This window comes from Eublepharis macularius, chromosome 7 (assembly GCF_028583425.1).
Source record: "Eublepharis macularius isolate TG4126 chromosome 7, MPM_Emac_v1.0, whole genome shotgun sequence".
NCBI lineage: Eukaryota > Metazoa > Chordata > Lepidosauria > Squamata > Eublepharidae > Eublepharis > Eublepharis macularius.
The window spans coordinates 80,725,590-80,742,532 of NC_072796.1; the positions used below are offsets into that span (position 1 = coordinate 80,725,590).

The 16,943-nt window shown below is 43.3% G+C and overlaps 1 protein-coding gene across 2 annotated transcripts in view; it reads left to right on the forward strand.

Annotated features, from left to right (window-relative positions):
• DSG2 (desmoglein 2) overlaps positions 1-16,159 on the forward strand; it is a 46,559-nt gene extending 30,400 nt beyond the window's left edge. For both annotated transcript variants that reach the window (XM_054984728.1, XM_054984729.1), the window contains 6 exons: positions 5,398-5,540; positions 6,818-7,045; positions 7,812-8,042; positions 9,774-9,901; positions 10,534-10,896; positions 13,099-16,159. In XM_054984728.1, the coding sequence (XP_054840703.1) occupies positions 5,398-5,540; positions 6,818-7,045; positions 7,812-8,042; positions 9,774-9,901; positions 10,534-10,896; positions 13,099-14,034 (2,029 nt within the window). In that variant the 3' untranslated portion in view covers positions 14,035-16,159. The remainder of the gene's footprint in view (positions 1-5,397; positions 5,541-6,817; positions 7,046-7,811; positions 8,043-9,773; positions 9,902-10,533; positions 10,897-13,098) is intronic.
• Positions 16,160-16,943: the final 784 nt, after the last annotated feature.

The following is a 16,943-nucleotide window of genomic DNA, read 5'->3' on the forward strand; positions in this document are numbered from 1 at the left end:
TGAGGTCGGCTGCCGCCAAGTTTACGCTAAGACGGGGCTTCAGGTGTGGTCACCTGGTAGCTGTGGGATCAGGCTTCCCCCGGGTGAATGTGGCCTCCTTTCCCCCCCTCGGTGAGAATACCAGCACACTATTTTAGCCCATTCGGAACGTGGGGAACCTCCCCCTCCTCCTGACGACACGTCCTGTCCCTGGTATCCTCCTCCTGACGACAAGCCCTGTCCCTGGTATCCTCCTCCTGACCACAAGCCCTGTCCCTGGCGTCCTCGTGACGACAAGCCCTCTCCCTGGTATCCTCCTCCTGACAACAAGCCCTGTCCCTGGCGTTCTCCTGATGACACGTAGTGTCCCTAGTATCCTCCTCCTGATGACAGGCCCTGTCTCTGGTATCCTCTTCCTGACGACAAGCCCTGTCCCCGGCACCTTCTAAGTACCTCCTTTTATTCTTTATAAAGTCAACGACTTCCAGTATAATTTGTATGACAGAACAGGCTAAGGCATGACTGTTGTCCATCTCATCGTTTCTAGCGAGGCAGGAAGATGGGTGAGGTTGGCAGCCGCCGCCAAAATGTTCCTCGGTGGTGGGACCGTCGGTTAAGGACACTAAGCATCTGTGGGACTTCATGGTCCTCCACCTCCTCCCGACAACACATCCAGTCCCTCGTATCCTCCCAATGGTGACACGCCCTGCCCCTTTCTGGCGAGGCAGGAAGGTGGGTGAGGTCAGCTGCCGCCATAAGCATGCTAAGACGTGGTCACCCAATAGCGGGGGGAATCTGGCCGCCCACCAGGCAAATGTCAACTTCCCCCCCCCAGTGACAGTACCAGCCCACTCCTGTGGGGCCAGACCCCCTGCCCCCTGAGGGGAGGCAGCTCAGTGCCGCCTCCCTGGGCCTGCCGGGCCCAGTGGCCGCCATCCTCACCCACCTCCCTTCCTGGCGGGGAATACTGCCACGCTCCCCTTTGGCCCGGCGGCCGGGCACATGGGAGGTGCCACCGGCGAGCGGCCAGACCCCCCCCGCCCCCTGAGGGGAGCCGGCTCGCCGCTGCCTCCCCAGGCCTGCCGGATCTGGCAGCCGCCGTCAGCAGCCGCTGCCCCGCTCCCCTTTGGCCCGGCAGCCGGGAACATGGGGGGTGCTGCCGGCGAGCAGCCATACCACCTGCCTCCTGAGGGGAGGCAGCTCGCCGCCGCCTCCCCAGGCCTGCCAGGCCCGGCAGCCGCTGTCCTCACCAACCTTTCCTATAGCGCTGGAAACCGCGGTGCGCCTTCCCTCGTTGGCCTTCCTGATTCCTGTTCGGAAACAGGACTTGACCGGGTAGAATCGGTGACCTGGGTCTGGCACCGCCGCGGAATCACGATTGGCTTAATCGGGATTGTTTTTTTGATCGTGCCCATGTCTAGTCCCCACATCTCAGAGGCAGGTCTTGTTGGCAGGAGGTCTTCCTTGTGGCCAGAGGAATATGCATTTGTCCGGTGACAAGGAGGACAGTGGCCCAGGTCAGAGCCCTCCCCAACCCAAACAAGCAGACACACAAGCCCTGTCCCTCGTGTCCTCCTCCTGTCGACACGTCCTGTCCCTGGTATCCTCCTCGTGACGACAAGTTCTATCCCTGGTATCCTCCTCGTGACGACAAGCCCTGTCCCTCGTCTCCTCCTCGTGACGACAAGCCCTGTCCCTGGTATCCTCTCCCAACGACAAGCCCTGTCCCTGGTATCCTCCTCCTGATGACAAGCCCTATCCCTCGTACCCTCCTGGTGACGACAAGCCCTGTCCCTGGTATCCTCTCCTGACGACAAGCCCTGTCCCTGGCACCTTCTAAGTACCTCCTCTTATTCTTTATAAACTCTACTACTTCCATTATGATTTGTATATTAACAAAACAGTCTAAGGCACATGATGAGCTTCCTTGATAGACTGCATCACGTTTGGCGAAGTGGGTTTCGTCGGCGACCGACCATCCTGCTCCTGAGAGCGCAAGGGCCCCTCTGAGGGTCAATCCCCAAAGTCCGGTGACAAGGAGGACAGTGGCCCAGGTCAGCTTGCTTGCTACCAGTGACACACCACGTCACTGAGGTGGGACTTGTTGTCCACTTCCCAAAGAGGCTCCCTCTGAACAGGGTAGCATAAGTTTCCTTCCCTCAAGGTGTGGAAGACATCCTTTCCATCCCTCCCGTGCCTTCCATTCCAGCAAGGGGCCTTTGAATTGCTACATGATCTCCTGTTGCGGAGTTGGCTTTCACTCAAGTACATCCATTCATTTCCCATCATGGAGAGTTGGTCTCTCCGCCCCCAGGGAGGGCATCTATTGTTGATGCAGCCCCATGTAGGTGGGTTTTGTGGGCAGCCACCTTTCCTGGACAGGAGCACAAGTCTCTCTCCTTCCCCCAAGGGCGGGTAAGGGTCAGTCAGAATAGGAGAAGGGAAGTTGTTTGTCTCTTTGGAAAAGTGATAATCAAGGAGCGTTACATGAGAACCTTTGGTGGGGAAAGTCGACTCAAGTGAAAATCTGTGGGAAAAACAAGGCCTTTCTCAATCGAACTGGTTCTCAAACCGGACCGGTCCGTTAAAAAGTTCGTGGTCCATGGAAGCCCATGAACCCCGAACAGTGGTCCGTAGGCGACTGCCAGTCCGTGCCCATCTCTAGTTATTAACAATAACACTGTGTATTACTCAATGCAAGTGATTATCATAGCCTTTAGTATTAATATAAAGTACTATAAAAGTTTCTAACTTATTTCCTTAAGAGAAGGAAAGAGAAAAGATCCTTATTTTACTACTATTTATCATTACCATATACTTTACTTATCAATAACAATGTATGCCAGTATTTCCATATTATACAGTCTATTCTAGCAATTATCTACTTGTTTTACCAATTATCTTTCTATAACTAATTATTTTACAATTAAATTTAAAAATATATCAATATGCAATCATTTTCAAATTTACAAGACTAAGATCTCTTATAAATTTTGTCCATTATAAGTGAAATATTTTCCCCATTTCTCTTCAAATTCTTTAATTGGCCTTCTATTTATATAATTCGTCAGTTTTGCCATCACAGCATATTCTGACATTTTATCCTTCCAAATTTCTCTGGTTGGGCAGTCTTCTTCTTTCTATTTACTTGTCATTGCTACTCTTGTCGCCATCAACAAATACCAAAATAATTCATGTGGTATTCTGTCAACATTATCTGGTATTATTCCCAGCAACATAGTCTGAGGTTTCATGGCAAAATTAATTCTTAAAATCTTCTGAATCTCGGCATGTATATCTTTCCAGAATTTTTAACTTTTTTTACATGGCCATCACATATGAAAAAGGAGCCGTCTGTTTCTTTACATTTCCAGCATGACCCTATATATTTCTTATCCATTTTTTCAATATGTTTTGGTGTAATGTACCATTTAAATACATCTTGTACCAATTTTCTCTAAGTGTTTGGCTTGCTGTAAATTTTACGCCCTTAGTACATAAGCTTTCCCATTGTTTGTTTATTCATTTAGTACATTTTTACATAGCCCTTCCTCCAAAAAGCTTTGAGTAATTTTTATCATTCTCTCTTCTTCTGTTTTAATTTCACAATAACCCTGTGAGGTAGAACTGCAAACCAGGATATCATAAATAAAATACAAGGTGTTGCGACATCCAAATTAGACACAGATTGCAATTTGTTGAAGAGTCAAGTTTGGATGCCATAACAAATAGTTTATTGAACACTTCCTGGCTCACAGTTTCAGCACAGTACACATGCACAGGGAGGAGGAGGGAGGAAGTATGCTAGTATGAGTGTTTTGGCTTGTTCTCATTAGAAACAAACAGATTTATTTGTGATGTGCAAATACAGCCAAAGACAAGTTACTGTGTAGCAATTAATATCAGATGGGAATTCCGTAGGAAGATGTACTATAATTGTTTTGTCATTTATACCACTGATTTGTGATTTCATTGCCTTTGGGTTTCAGCCTTGTAAATTCAGTAACTGTCAGTGAAATCTAAAAACGCTTGGGAATAAGCTCAAGTGAGTGGACTTCCATAGGATTCTGGTTAGACCTGCTTAGAATGGCACTGTCTACAATGTATGGTTTGTAGTTTGTAGTTCCATTCCCTTTGCAGCTACTCCTTCTCCCATAATCTTGATGGTCATTCACAGTTCATCCTAAGTAGAATTATGCCCTTGGACTTAGAATTGAGTATAACTACTTCAGATAGCACTATTATTGTCTGGCACAGTAGGCAACATTATGCAAGTTGCCTGAATTATGTGAATTTATTATTTTATTTATTTATTTTATTGTGGAGACTGTGAAACCAAATTATCTGGGAGGGCCTTCTTACACAGGTAATAGGGCTGTGCTGTAAGGAAAAGGTTCAAGGAGATGCTTTGATAAAGGGGTAGAGACTATACTACTATTGTGCACTGTCTGTTACTGTTGTTACATTGTGTCGGATTGCTTGTTTTGTTGAACATTATTACAGTCCTGTATGAGATTTCTGCTTGTTTCAAGTTTCTGCCATCCATACTCTATTGTATTGTTTATTGAATGCCCCAGCTGTTGACTGTATTGACTTATGTTATATAATCCACCTTGAGTCAGTGAGAAAGGTAGACTATAAATAGTGTAAATAAATAAATGACACAAATCTAGAATTTTGGAAATAATTATTTACCTCCACGAGTTTCCTCTTGTGCTATGTTACCATGTATCCTAAGTATATGTGTTTGTGTGTGCCCACATACTTACATTTCCTTAAAAGGTAATATAGAAAGAGGACCTGAGGCTTAGTCCCCTTTCAGATTTCGATTTTAACCCAATTGTTATCCATAGCTGCCCTAACTTCATATTAAGTGATGTGGGAATGGCAGTTTCAAACAGCATTTGCATCTGTTTATGAACCATATGTGAATCACTGTGGCCATTTCAAACAGCTCTAGTTCTTATGGCACCAGAAGTGACTACCCTTACCCCTCGCCTGGGCCACCAGGACTTTTGCGGGTTTTTAAAAATTGGCACAAAAATATCACTATAGCACTATAGCATTGTCATGATAGATGTAGCAGGTTCTCTGAATTCCCAGCTTTCCTTTTTAAAAACAGTAAGTCTCTGGTCACTTCCCTTGTGTAGATATAAGGGAAAACATATCTGTGCAAGGAAGGGGGCTGGAGACTTACTACTTTTTTAAATGAAAGCTGGGAATCCAGAGAACCTGCTGCCCCTATTCTTACTACACTGGCACTAATTGCTGTCCGTTAAAAAAAAAGAAGAAGAAGAAGAATGCTCTGGAAACGGTCACTGTTTTACAAAACAAACATGCTCTGTGTGTATATGTATCAGATTGGCTTTGTATACTAATTGTCTTAAGCAGTTTAACACCTATTAAAAATCTGTACAGGTATGCCAAAGATCGTGATACTGAAAACTGGTTTACAATAGATTCTAAAACTGCTGAAATCAAGCTTATTAAAGTACCTAGATATGAATCATCTTCTCTTGTCAATGGTAGTTACATTGCAACAATTTTGGCCATAACTGAAGGTAAGTGATGGCTCCCTTTCCCTTATTCCCAAAGAATGATCAGCATTTAATTCATGCAAATGCTTATTTATCCACTGTTTAAAGCCTAAAGCTAGCCTTGGAAATGGCAGTAATGTCTTTCCAGTAAGCTATCTGAATAAAGACTCAGGGCAGTCCTTGCATTTTTTGGTTTGGTTAGCTAGCCAATAGTTGTAGTTACCTCCAGCTACTAATAGTGGTGGCCCCTCAGCCCAGTCCTCTTCGCAGGTATGGAAAGGTGGTGTTTTGTTCGAATTTGAATTAGTGTATGGAAAATGCAAGGAGCAGCAGGATTCCTTCCCACTGCTCTGGAAAGTGTTCTGTTGCTTACCTTCTCCTGATCTCAGCATATCAGCGCTCCAGGAAGGCAATCTGTTTGCTTCAGAGCATCCTGTTCTCTGGTGATTGCAATTGTGGATGCTGAGCAAGGACCATGTCCCTTTGCTATTTTGTGGAGCGCTTGATACATGGCTGGTACCAAGCAGATGCAAACATGCTAATAAAAGATAAAGCCATCATGCTTTCAGCATGAAAAAAAATACTTGCTCACAAATGTAAATGCTTTATCACTGTTGAGAGAACTCCTAATTCAAGATCACTAAATATATATCTATCTGCTTTTCACATTTCCTTTTCATGTTCTCTATTAGGCTGAGCCTCTCTTGCTGTGCCCTCTCAGCCAATTCTTATTCTGCTTGAATTTTGGCTAACTGTTGTTCCTTTTCTGCTTGAATTCATGTCAGTTCAACTTTCATTCTCATTATTTCTAACTCCTGACTAGGATTCTCCTCAACAGCCACTTCTTGTGCTTGACTGTCTCCCTGTGCCTCTTTTTTCTTTGATTTAGATGCAGTTTCTGACAGGAATTTTTCTGTAATGCTTTACAAAATAAGAAAATATAGTAAGATAATATTATTTTGTGGTGGGACCAACTTGTGGGTTTTTTCTATTTGGATCACAAATCCTGAGGCATTGTAATTTTGGCTGGTTTGTCTTGAGGTCCAGGGAAGTAGATTAATACATTGGCAGGAATCCGCTCCGATTCAGATTACTTCCAAATAGATATGGTGAGAAGTCTGTGTCCTTTAGTAAAAAGCCCCAGTCTGCAATTAAAATAAATTGTAAATATTCCAAAACTAAGTATTGAATTCACATTAAAAGGTATTATATGCTCAGGAAATCTAATTAACTTCTAAACAATAAAGATATTTTCCATTTTCATACAGTGAAGTACAATTTTTGCTTCATATATTTTGCAGACTTCCCTTCAAAAACTGCAACAGGTACCATTGCTATTCAAGTACAGAATGTTAATTTCCACTGTCCAACTATTACAACGCAAGCAACAACTATCTGTTCTGATGCAAAATTCACTAACATCACTGTTGAAGATGAAGATGCTCATCCAAATAGTGGTCCTTTCACTTTTAGTATCATTGATGAGCCTGAGAGAATGTCAGACAAATGGGTAATTGGCCAGGTAGATGGTAAGTAACAGTCAATACAATATATTTTGCTGTTGTTTTATCTGAAATTTACTTCCAATTTCTCTCAAAGTAGGGGCCATATCTCGGTAGTAGAACATCAGTTTTGCAGGCAGGATGTCCCAGGTTCAGTTCCCAACATCTCCAGTTAAAATGATCAGATAGTAGGTGATATGAAAGAACTGAGTCCCTGGAGAGCTGCTGCCAGTCAGAGCAGATAACACTGACCTTGACAGACCAAAGGTCTGACCAAGTGTAAGGCAGCTTCATGTGTATATGTATCTCCAGAGGTAGCTTCAGCCCTTTGTGAGAAACACTACACCATAAGATTGCCCTTTTTCTTGATAGACTAGCTTGCTACCTATCTGATTTGGTGGTTTGGTAGTTTATGAAGCTGGAATATGAGCTAAGAAAGTGTTCATAAATTAATAAATATGTGGAGAGGGCAGTGATACTGCCCAACTACATGCTGTTTCCAAACAGATTAGAGCAATTTCATGTATATGAACAGCTGTTGTTAGGTGAGTCTTTTATAGGAAAGGGTGCAGCTGGTGCACCAGCCTAAGCTAGTAAAAAGGCATTTTTAACCACCCATAAAGGCTGAGCATCTCGATGTAGCAGTGGACCCACTACATCAAATTTGTAACACTGTTTGATCACAGCTCTACAGTTATAATCTGGGTTAACTAAAAAGAGATTTCTGATTTCAACCACTTTGGAGTCCATTGCTTTATTTTTGGTATTTTCCCCTCTTTTCTTTTCTGGGAAGGATCTAGAGCACAGCTTGTACCTGTGGATATACGTCCTGGCACATACGATATTCCAGTTTTAGTAAAAGATAACCAGGGTTTCAGCTGTCCTGACAAACAAATTGTTCACATCTCTGTTTGTACTTGTGGAAGAGATGGTGTTTGCGTAGGGGAGAGATCTGTTGGCTCATCAGTTGTCCTGGGACCTGCTGCGGTTGCATTGATGATCCTGGCACTCTTGTTGCTGTTGTGTAAGTAAACAGTGTTGTTATTCCATATGTACTAAAGATACACTCTATACTCCACAAGGCACTGAAACAGTTTCTTCACTGAAGAGCTTGTGACTTGGTAAATTAGAGCAAAATGATCTAACCAAAATAAAATTCCTTCTTAACTTTTCGTCCCATTTAAATCAAGAAGGCATAAAAGCTGTATTTAAAATGATTTGGGTTAGTTTTTCCATTACAGTGGGCCCAAGTCACAATACTATGTAACAAGTTCTCATACGGTTAAAATTATAAGATCTCATAAATAATTATTGACTAAAGAAATAGCATCAAAACACTATCTATGAAGACAGCAGCCAAAAGCAACCCCATAATTCATACAGATAAAATATAGTCAGCAAAACCCCCTCCAAAATAATAGTCTCACAAGGCCTCCTGAATATGGGCAAAGAGGGTGCAGTTCTCTGACTTCCACTGGAAGCCCCTCTATGGCAAAAAAATGCTCTGCTGATAGTGAAGATGCTGACTCACAGAAACAGGCCTTTGTACTGAGTAGTTAGGTAAGATCAAGATTCTGCCAAACAGAGCTGAATTCTGCAGTCTGAATGATTTCTGCAGTTGTACCTTTCTTTTTCTTTCTTTCGTTCTTTTGCACAATCCTGCTACAACTTAGGGTTGCCAAACTCTAGGTGGTGGCCAGAGATCTCCCAGAATTACAACTGATCTCCAGGTCACAGAGATCAGTTCCCTTGGAGAAAACAGCTGCTTTGGAGGGTGGACTCTATCGCATTATACTCTGCTGAGGTCCCTCCACTCCCGAAACCCTGCCTTCTTCAGGCTCCACCTCCAGTATCTCCAGGAATTTTCTAATCCAGAGCTGGCAACCCTGCTATTAATAAACATATGAAGGAAAATAAATTGAGTAAGGTGTAGGATATTTGGCTTTCCTGTGACCTCTGGAAGTTATGCTGAGCCTCTCTGACTAGAGCCTGTGGTTTTACACATGTCAATACATAGGCCCCTTCCACATTTCGCTATAGGGGGTTAACAGCAGCTGGGTGGGGAGGATATCTATATGGGAAATGACATGGGGTTTTCAACTAAGCCTTCTCCTTCCTGAGCGGCACTATCCCCGATCAAAATTATCCCCACACACAATTGCTTTGGAAGAAAAAATTAAAGATGTTGCAATTTCATCTTTTTTTCTCATCAGAGATCTCACATATCTTATCTGGTCTGGCCCCAAGTCTTCCTGTCATGCTACTCATTGTGGTACCCATACCACTGAGAGAGGACAGCAGATGCAGCCTAATGTCAGAGGGGGCATTAACATTTGTCCTCTTCCCAAGTCCGCATAACTGGTTTCGGCCACATCCTTTTGGCCATTCACCCAAGCAACTGCGTTGGCGGGGGCAGGGGGGAGTACAGTATTCTCCTTTGTAAAGACAGACTTATCAACACAGTCCTCTTCATATATGTAAAATGAGAGACAGTTCCCACCCCATCCACCCTCTGTGCCAGAGGGTGAGATCCTAAGATTTCTAAACATTACCAAGTACTGTTGTTTCTTTTTCCTGTTTGGGTTGGGTATGGGTCCTTTTCAACTCGGATGTTTATCTGTAAAGATTTGATTGTCTAAAATGGATGGATACAGGAGGTGCTGTGACAAATTAAGACATGTTTTGTGTTGCCTTTCCTGTTTTTTTTAAATATATCTTTGGTGGAGATTCATAGATACACTTTTTTTTTTTACAGTTTTGCCTCTCTTGTTGCTGCTGTGTCGCTCTGGGTCAGGTGCAATGAAAGGCTTTGCAGCAATACCTGACAACAGCGAAGAAATGTTGCGTAACTGGAACAGTGAAGGGGCAGCTCCTGAAAACAAGGTTTCTTTGTTTTACTCTCATTTTGTATCTCATGCCCTGGGATTTCAATTTTTACTTAGTTTTAGACAGTGCTAGAAGCTACTTACAATAATATACAGGCGCTATTGTGTAAAGCGCCATCCAGTTGCAGCTAACTTAGGAAACCCTGCAGTAGCAAATTTACACATTGGATAACTCCCACCAAACCCCTGCATCTGCTGTTTGTTGAGAATTGGATCTTATTTCTTAGCAACCGTAAGCAGGATCAGGCAATAAGGTAGCTATTGTCATTTTTGCTAGTGCCCCTAAACTGAAGTGTGTGGGAAGAAATATAGCATAAAAGCTGCACTCATCTAGCAGATATTCTTGGAGCCTGGGATGCCCTGAGAATGTCTGAGCAATGCTTTAAGCCTTTCTGAACAGGCCTTGGGAGAAGTACATCTACCTGAACATTTTGGTGTTTGTTCCTGTAATACACATTCTCTTATGGTTTTTTAATAATAAAATTGTTCTTACTTTTCTCCTAGTGCAAAGCACATAAAATATCTCATAATGAGTTGGTTAGCCTCCAGTCACCTCCAGCCCAGTCTGCTGTGTTACTTCATGACTGAATTGAATTCCATTTGTGTTTTAATTGCTTTCTTTGATGTTAGGCAATCATAAACCTCATCTCTTCCCCTGAATTGGACAACTCAGCCTCAAATATGGGAGTTGGAGCAGCCACAGGTGCAGGAGCAGCAGCTGCTCTGGGTGCTGGCTCTTCTATGATGAAAGAACATTACAACAACGTCAAAGTGACGAATGAACGATGGGAAGAGCAAAGAGCTCTTTTGTCTGGTTCAGGTTATGGAGGTATGGAGTCAGGAGGTGTATCAGCCACAGCAGCTGGAAGAGGCCTGGCAACCAGAGGTACCATGGTAATGGGCTCTGGAGGAACTATGGGTGCCGGAGGGGCTATGGCCATGGAAACTGGAGCGATCATGAACGAGGAGTTCTTAAGGAGCTACTTTAATGATGTAAGATTCCTGATTATTTTAGAATGTGACTATCTAAACTTTTTTTTTCTCTTTTGGTTTTGTGTCATAAAACTAAGCATGTAAGAGTTACCTGTTGACTGGAGCGGGTCATAGAGACCACATCATTCCAGCCTTGTTCCATCTTCACTGGTTCCCAATTTGCTTCTGGGCCGAATTTAAGGTGCTGATAGTGACCTTTAAAAGCTCTGTATGGCTTGGGACCAGCATAACTTAAGGATCGGCTTCTGCAAGTAACCTACTCATCCACTGCAGGAGGTCCTGCTATGGCTGCCCCCACCACCTGAGGCTAGATGGGTGGCAATCCAAAAAAAAGGCCTTCTCGGTCATGGTGCCAAAACTTTGGAACTCCCTCCCTAGGGAGATCCATCTGTCTTCCTCTATTGTCTTCCACTACTGGGTGAAGATGGGGGGGGCGGGGTTTGTATATCCCCAGTAACTTATTATTGGCCCTCTTCCCTATGTGTGTCTGTATGTTTTGATTGAATTGAATGCTGTTTAATGTTGAAATATTTTGCTTTCACTGCCTAGGGGAACCTGTTTGGGTGAAAAGGCAGCACAGAAATGTTTTAACTAAATAAATACAAATACTTTGCTGGATCTGCTAGTTTAGCATTCTGTGTCCTGCAGCTGATAACCTGGTTGTTCTGGGAATTTACAAAAGAGCAGGAAGATGCTGGCCATTCCTTACAGTGTGTTCCCAGCATCTGTTAATCAGAGGTTCACTGCCTGTGAGCGTGCATGTTCTATCCAGTCATGATGTCTAGTAGCTCTTGATAGATACCTGTGCCGGGAATTTTTTTCAGTCCTCTTTAAAAGCGGTTCATGACAACTGCAGTTGTAGTTGTGACTTGCATAAGCAAATAAACACAATCAGCTTCTTCAATTTCATGGTTTCTCTTTGTTAGCCAGATTGACATTTTAGGAATTATATAAACAATATATACGTCGATATACATATACGTAATCGGCCAGCGCCACTGTTGAGGCCATGAGGCGGGCACTGTGGGGCCAGAGGGGGCGCTGGAGGGGCCCCCAGGGGCAGAGGCGCACGTCCCACGCCGCCGCCGGCCAGCCCCGCCACTGCTGCCGCCACCCGCCCTCAGGCAGGTGCAGCAAACATGGGCCAGGAACGACAGGCGGCAGCGGGTGGCGCACGGGTGGCCTCCTCGCTCCACCCCAGCCACCCAATGGCGGCACTGTGTGATGACGTCATCACTCAGTCCGGGGCCGCGCGTGCGCAAGGCTGGCCTCCAGCGCCAGAAACCCTGGCGCCAGGGCTGTACGTAATATATGTTGATTCTAACCTCTGTAGTGTTAACAGATTGTTTAAATCTTGACAAAAGAACTAAACGAAAAGTATGAAATAATAAAAAGGACTGTCCTACACAGGCATGGTTTCCCCTTTGTTGATGCAGCTGCAGATTAAGTGCAGAAGCAACAGTTTTCCTGGTAGCAGGGGGAGGGAAAATGGCAGCCATGTGAGCCCGAAAATCCAGATTTTCCTGCACACACAGCAACTATCCTGACTTTACTGCAGTCTTTCCCCAAACTTTACAACAAAGGAGGTTTGAGAAAGATCAGAGGAAAATCAGGGAAACCCACACCATGATGCTGTGAAGAAGAAGGGGAAAAAAACACTTCCCAAAAGCATTGAACTTGGGGCAGATAGCATGTGGAAGACATGTAAGTGGCAAATGAACAAGGGTTAATAATTAATAGGAAACTGGAGTCTGACAGAATGAAATACTTATTAGATTCTTAATGTGCTATATTGAAATTCTGCTACCAACTTGTGGTCCTCGGACTGAAATCTAAGACAAAGGAATACTACAACCCACTGACAGCCTTGTTTGCCCATTGTCACTCCAAATGGCAGACAGAGAAAAAAAAATTAAAAAGTGATGTCAGCTATGCCACAACATCTGTTCTGGGTTTTACCTAGAAGTGACATCACAGTGTAACTGATGTTGCTTAACACACACACACACACACATTTGCCTACCCCCGACCATCCTGCCAGTTGCCAGGCTCAAGAATGATTTCAGAGTGTTGTCAGTTTTAACAATAATGTACTTTTAAAGGAGGTATGTAACACTGATATTGATTGATTCTTTAGTGAAATAAAATTACAATCTCCATAATGTGGACATTCATCGTGTTGGTTGTTCTCCCTCATTTTAGAAATATGTGGCTTTTGCTGATGAAGATGAAGGTCAGCTTGCAAAAGACTGCTTATTAGTTTACTCTCAAGAGGAGGAAGGAGGATCTATCCACGGCTCTGTTGGCTGTTGCAGCTTCATTGAGGATGACTTTGATGACCACTTCCTGGATGACTTAGGAGATAAATTTAAGACTCTAGCTGAGATCTGCGCGGGCAAGCACATGGGCACAGTAGCAGGGCAGCACAGTTCTGAAATCCTGAAAGAAACGGTGGATGAATTGGATGTACATGGTTTGACCTCAAAGCACAGCTATACTTCAGGATCCAGCTACCAACACCCTGAACCCATGAAAGGCTTTGGTGCAGACACTGTAACAGAAGCGAGAGTAACGGAGACAACGTTTGCATCTAGGTCTGGCCTCCAGCCAGCTAAGCCTATACTTGACCCTATGGTGAGCAGCAGTGTCGTTGTGACGGAAACATCTTATGGGGCAGCACCCTCCACAGTGACCCTAGACCCTCAATTGAAGGAAAATGTTGTTGTGACAGAGAGGGTGCTTGCTCCTGCTTCCAGCTTGCAGGAAGTGTTAGAAATGCCACATGAAGTCTTCCAGGATCTCCCAGATTCAAAGTATGTTGTTGTGAGAGAAAGGGAGAGGGTCCTTGTACCTAGTTCTAACCTGCAGGCCTCCTTAAGTATCCCGAGTTTATTAGAAGGACAAAATGTGGTAGTAACTGAAAGAATGATTACACCCACTCCTGGTTTGCAGGCTGCAGGTGCACAAAACATGACAGAATCAGCCATATATTCTGGCAGTGATAGGCAAGAACATGTCTTAATCTCAGATCCTCCTTTTCACCAAGTCAGCACAGAGGAAGTACTTCCCCCTGGTTCTTCCTTGAGCAAGTCCTCAAGGCTCACAAAATACAGCTCTGTGCAATATTCACGTTCTTAAACACTCTATTTTCATCACTTTGTAGTTACAGTTGACATTAATAATAGTAACCGTTTGTTTTCTCAAGGCCTGAATAGGTTGTTTTAGTTTTCCCACAGTACTTTCTTGAAAAGAATGTGTCAGGATTAAAGAACCACTGCAAGAAGCTACTTACATGTCACTTACTACATACATGTTAGATGAAAATAATGGTATTAATGAGACATGTCTCTTAATGCAGATGCATAGCTGTATATATTTAGGATCCAAGGGATAGCCCAGTTAGATTAAACTGGCTTGCAGCAGACTTTAAGCAGCAGTTTCTCACTAGCTTATTGTGTGATCCTGAGCATATTGACTCCAGATTATGTTACAGTGAATTCATATGATTTAATCCATAGTGTTTAAGATTACAGTCCTAGGAATATGCAGTTGCCAAAGAACTTGAGTTTTAATTTAGTATGCATATTGCCTTCAAAGTTGAATTGTCTTAACTGACAAAACAATCTGGTTTAACTGACTTGCGGATGAGACTATTTCACAGCAACAGGAATTATGAGTGTCTGCTAAAATATCAAGTATTTCATCTTTTTTAGGCTACAAGGTTTCACACATTTAGAAACAAATACACATGTAAAAATAGGTGGATTGAAAAAAGTAATTTGATTCAGTCTTATTTCCATAGACCTTTACCAGTCACGAAGATGAGCTTGAGTATCTTGCAGATATGCATAGGGTCGTTGATTAATATGATAAAATCCCTTAGTTTTGCAGATGGATTGCTTTGAGGATGCCTAGGGCGGGTATTATTCTCTGCCCACAGTACCCACAGATGTACATCAGCCCTTCCATGCATCCACCTACTTCACTTCTGAGTTGGCAATTGGTGGGTCAACTTATACTCTGTGCAGATAGATGTAGCTGGTGTAGCATAGTGGTTAAGTAATTAAGTTGTGGTGCAGCACTTCGCTAGTTCACATCTCACTACTGCTGTGAACTCATCAAGTGGCCTTGGGTAAGCCACTCCTGTCTGCCCCAGCTCCCCAGATGTGTTGTGGGGCTAATAACACTGACTTTGCTCATCACTCTGATTGGAGCACTAATCTGTCCAGAAGAGTGGTATAAAAATGCACTGTTGTTGTTACTGTTATTATAGAAATGGCCAGAGGAGGCACTGGGGTGGGGGATTGATGTTCCTTAGTACACATCACAGAAACCATTGCAAAGAATGAGGAAAATTATTGAGATCTTTTCCAGTACTTGCTGCCCAAGGAGCACTCAGGAAGTGTGAGATTAGTAAGCTTTGTACAGATAACAGATGCTGTGCTCTTTTTGTGAGATGTAGACGTGGCATGCTGCTGAGAACTATGAATGTTCATATTTAAAGACCAAAGCCAGTAACGAATCCTGATTTAAAAACTCCACATGAGCTCTGAGGCATGAAGGGAACATCCCTGTATGCAAAGAATGCCCCAACCATTTCTATGTATGATCTATGCATGCTTATTTGTGCATTTGGATCAGCTTCCTTCATTCTGTGAATGCAAACTAAAAGTGTAAGTGTACACTGGACTATGAAGCGAAGGGGATTGCTTTTTGAAAAGGACACAATCATGCAATAGATCAAATTTATTTTCACACAGATGGTGCAAAGGATGCACTTCTGGATGTGGACCAGGGAGACCTGTGTTTAGATCCCCACTCAGTCACCAAAATGTGTTTGGGTGCCATTAGTTAGTTCCCGTCTCTACAGATACAGTTGAAAGAAGCAAAAAATAAGTGAGATGAAAGAGTGGATCATGGTAAACATGTTTGAATAAAATACATGTATTTAAGTAACTTTTAAAAAACTGTTTTACTGTTTTAAATACATGTTTTCATCTAATAAATACCACTCTTAGATTAAACCCTACTAGTAATCGATGGGAATAATAAATACATTCCCTTTTTTTCCTACCTACCCAGAATAAGCAAGTACCTTCTGTCGCCTGTTTCTCTAATGGGAGTCTCATGAATTTCTGAATATCCACCTTTGTAATATCTTTTATATAACTGGACTTTGTTTTGCACTGTTATCATACATGAGGGAGGGGTATGCTATACTTTTTGTAAAATTTGAAATAAAAGGTGAAAAATTAAAAATGTAGAGTGAGTTTGTTTTTCATAAAACGCAGCCATCTAAAAGTTCAGACCGCTAACCAGAATGATAGGGCGTATACAAAAGAGACAGCTCTCTAAGACACGTCCCCAACATTCTGTCTGCCCAACTACCCTCTGCTGCTTTGCTTGCCCAGCAACCTGCAGTGCCGCTGCCTTTGCTGTCCTGGTGTATGTGGTAGTGATGGCAGCAATTTGGGCTCCCCCTCCCCAAGGGACCTACAAGGAACTCATGGAGGAAGGAGTAATCTCAGTTGTTCAACCACATTCCCTCCTCCTGCAGCTCCATTTGTGTCTATCTGACTCAAGGGGCAGCAGCTCCCCTCCACCTGATCCGTCTCCACATGCACCTGCTACAGATGATGGCAAGCCAACAGAGGCTTTTGTACAAAGGTACAAAAAGAGGAACTAAGAAAAACAAGACAAATGCAAAGATGCTGGCAGCTAGCTAGCAAATACCTGTTTTTGGAAAACAAATTTTTCCTCAGGAAGCTTGTAGAATATTCTGTGCATGATTACTTGGGAAGTTTAGTGGGGAGAAGAGGAGGATTGCCAAGTGAATGCCTGGGATTGCAGAGTAGCAAGGCATCATCCATGATTTGTTTGTAGTCTTTTATGTTTAAAGAAGCAGAAGTGAACTGACATCTTTCACTGCGGAACAAGCTGCATTAATCATTTAGTTAATGGATGTATTGAAACAAGGGCCTAGTTCTCACTGAGGTGGGAAACTTGTGTCTGTGCTGTACCCTTTCGGACTCAAAAAAGAGTTATGT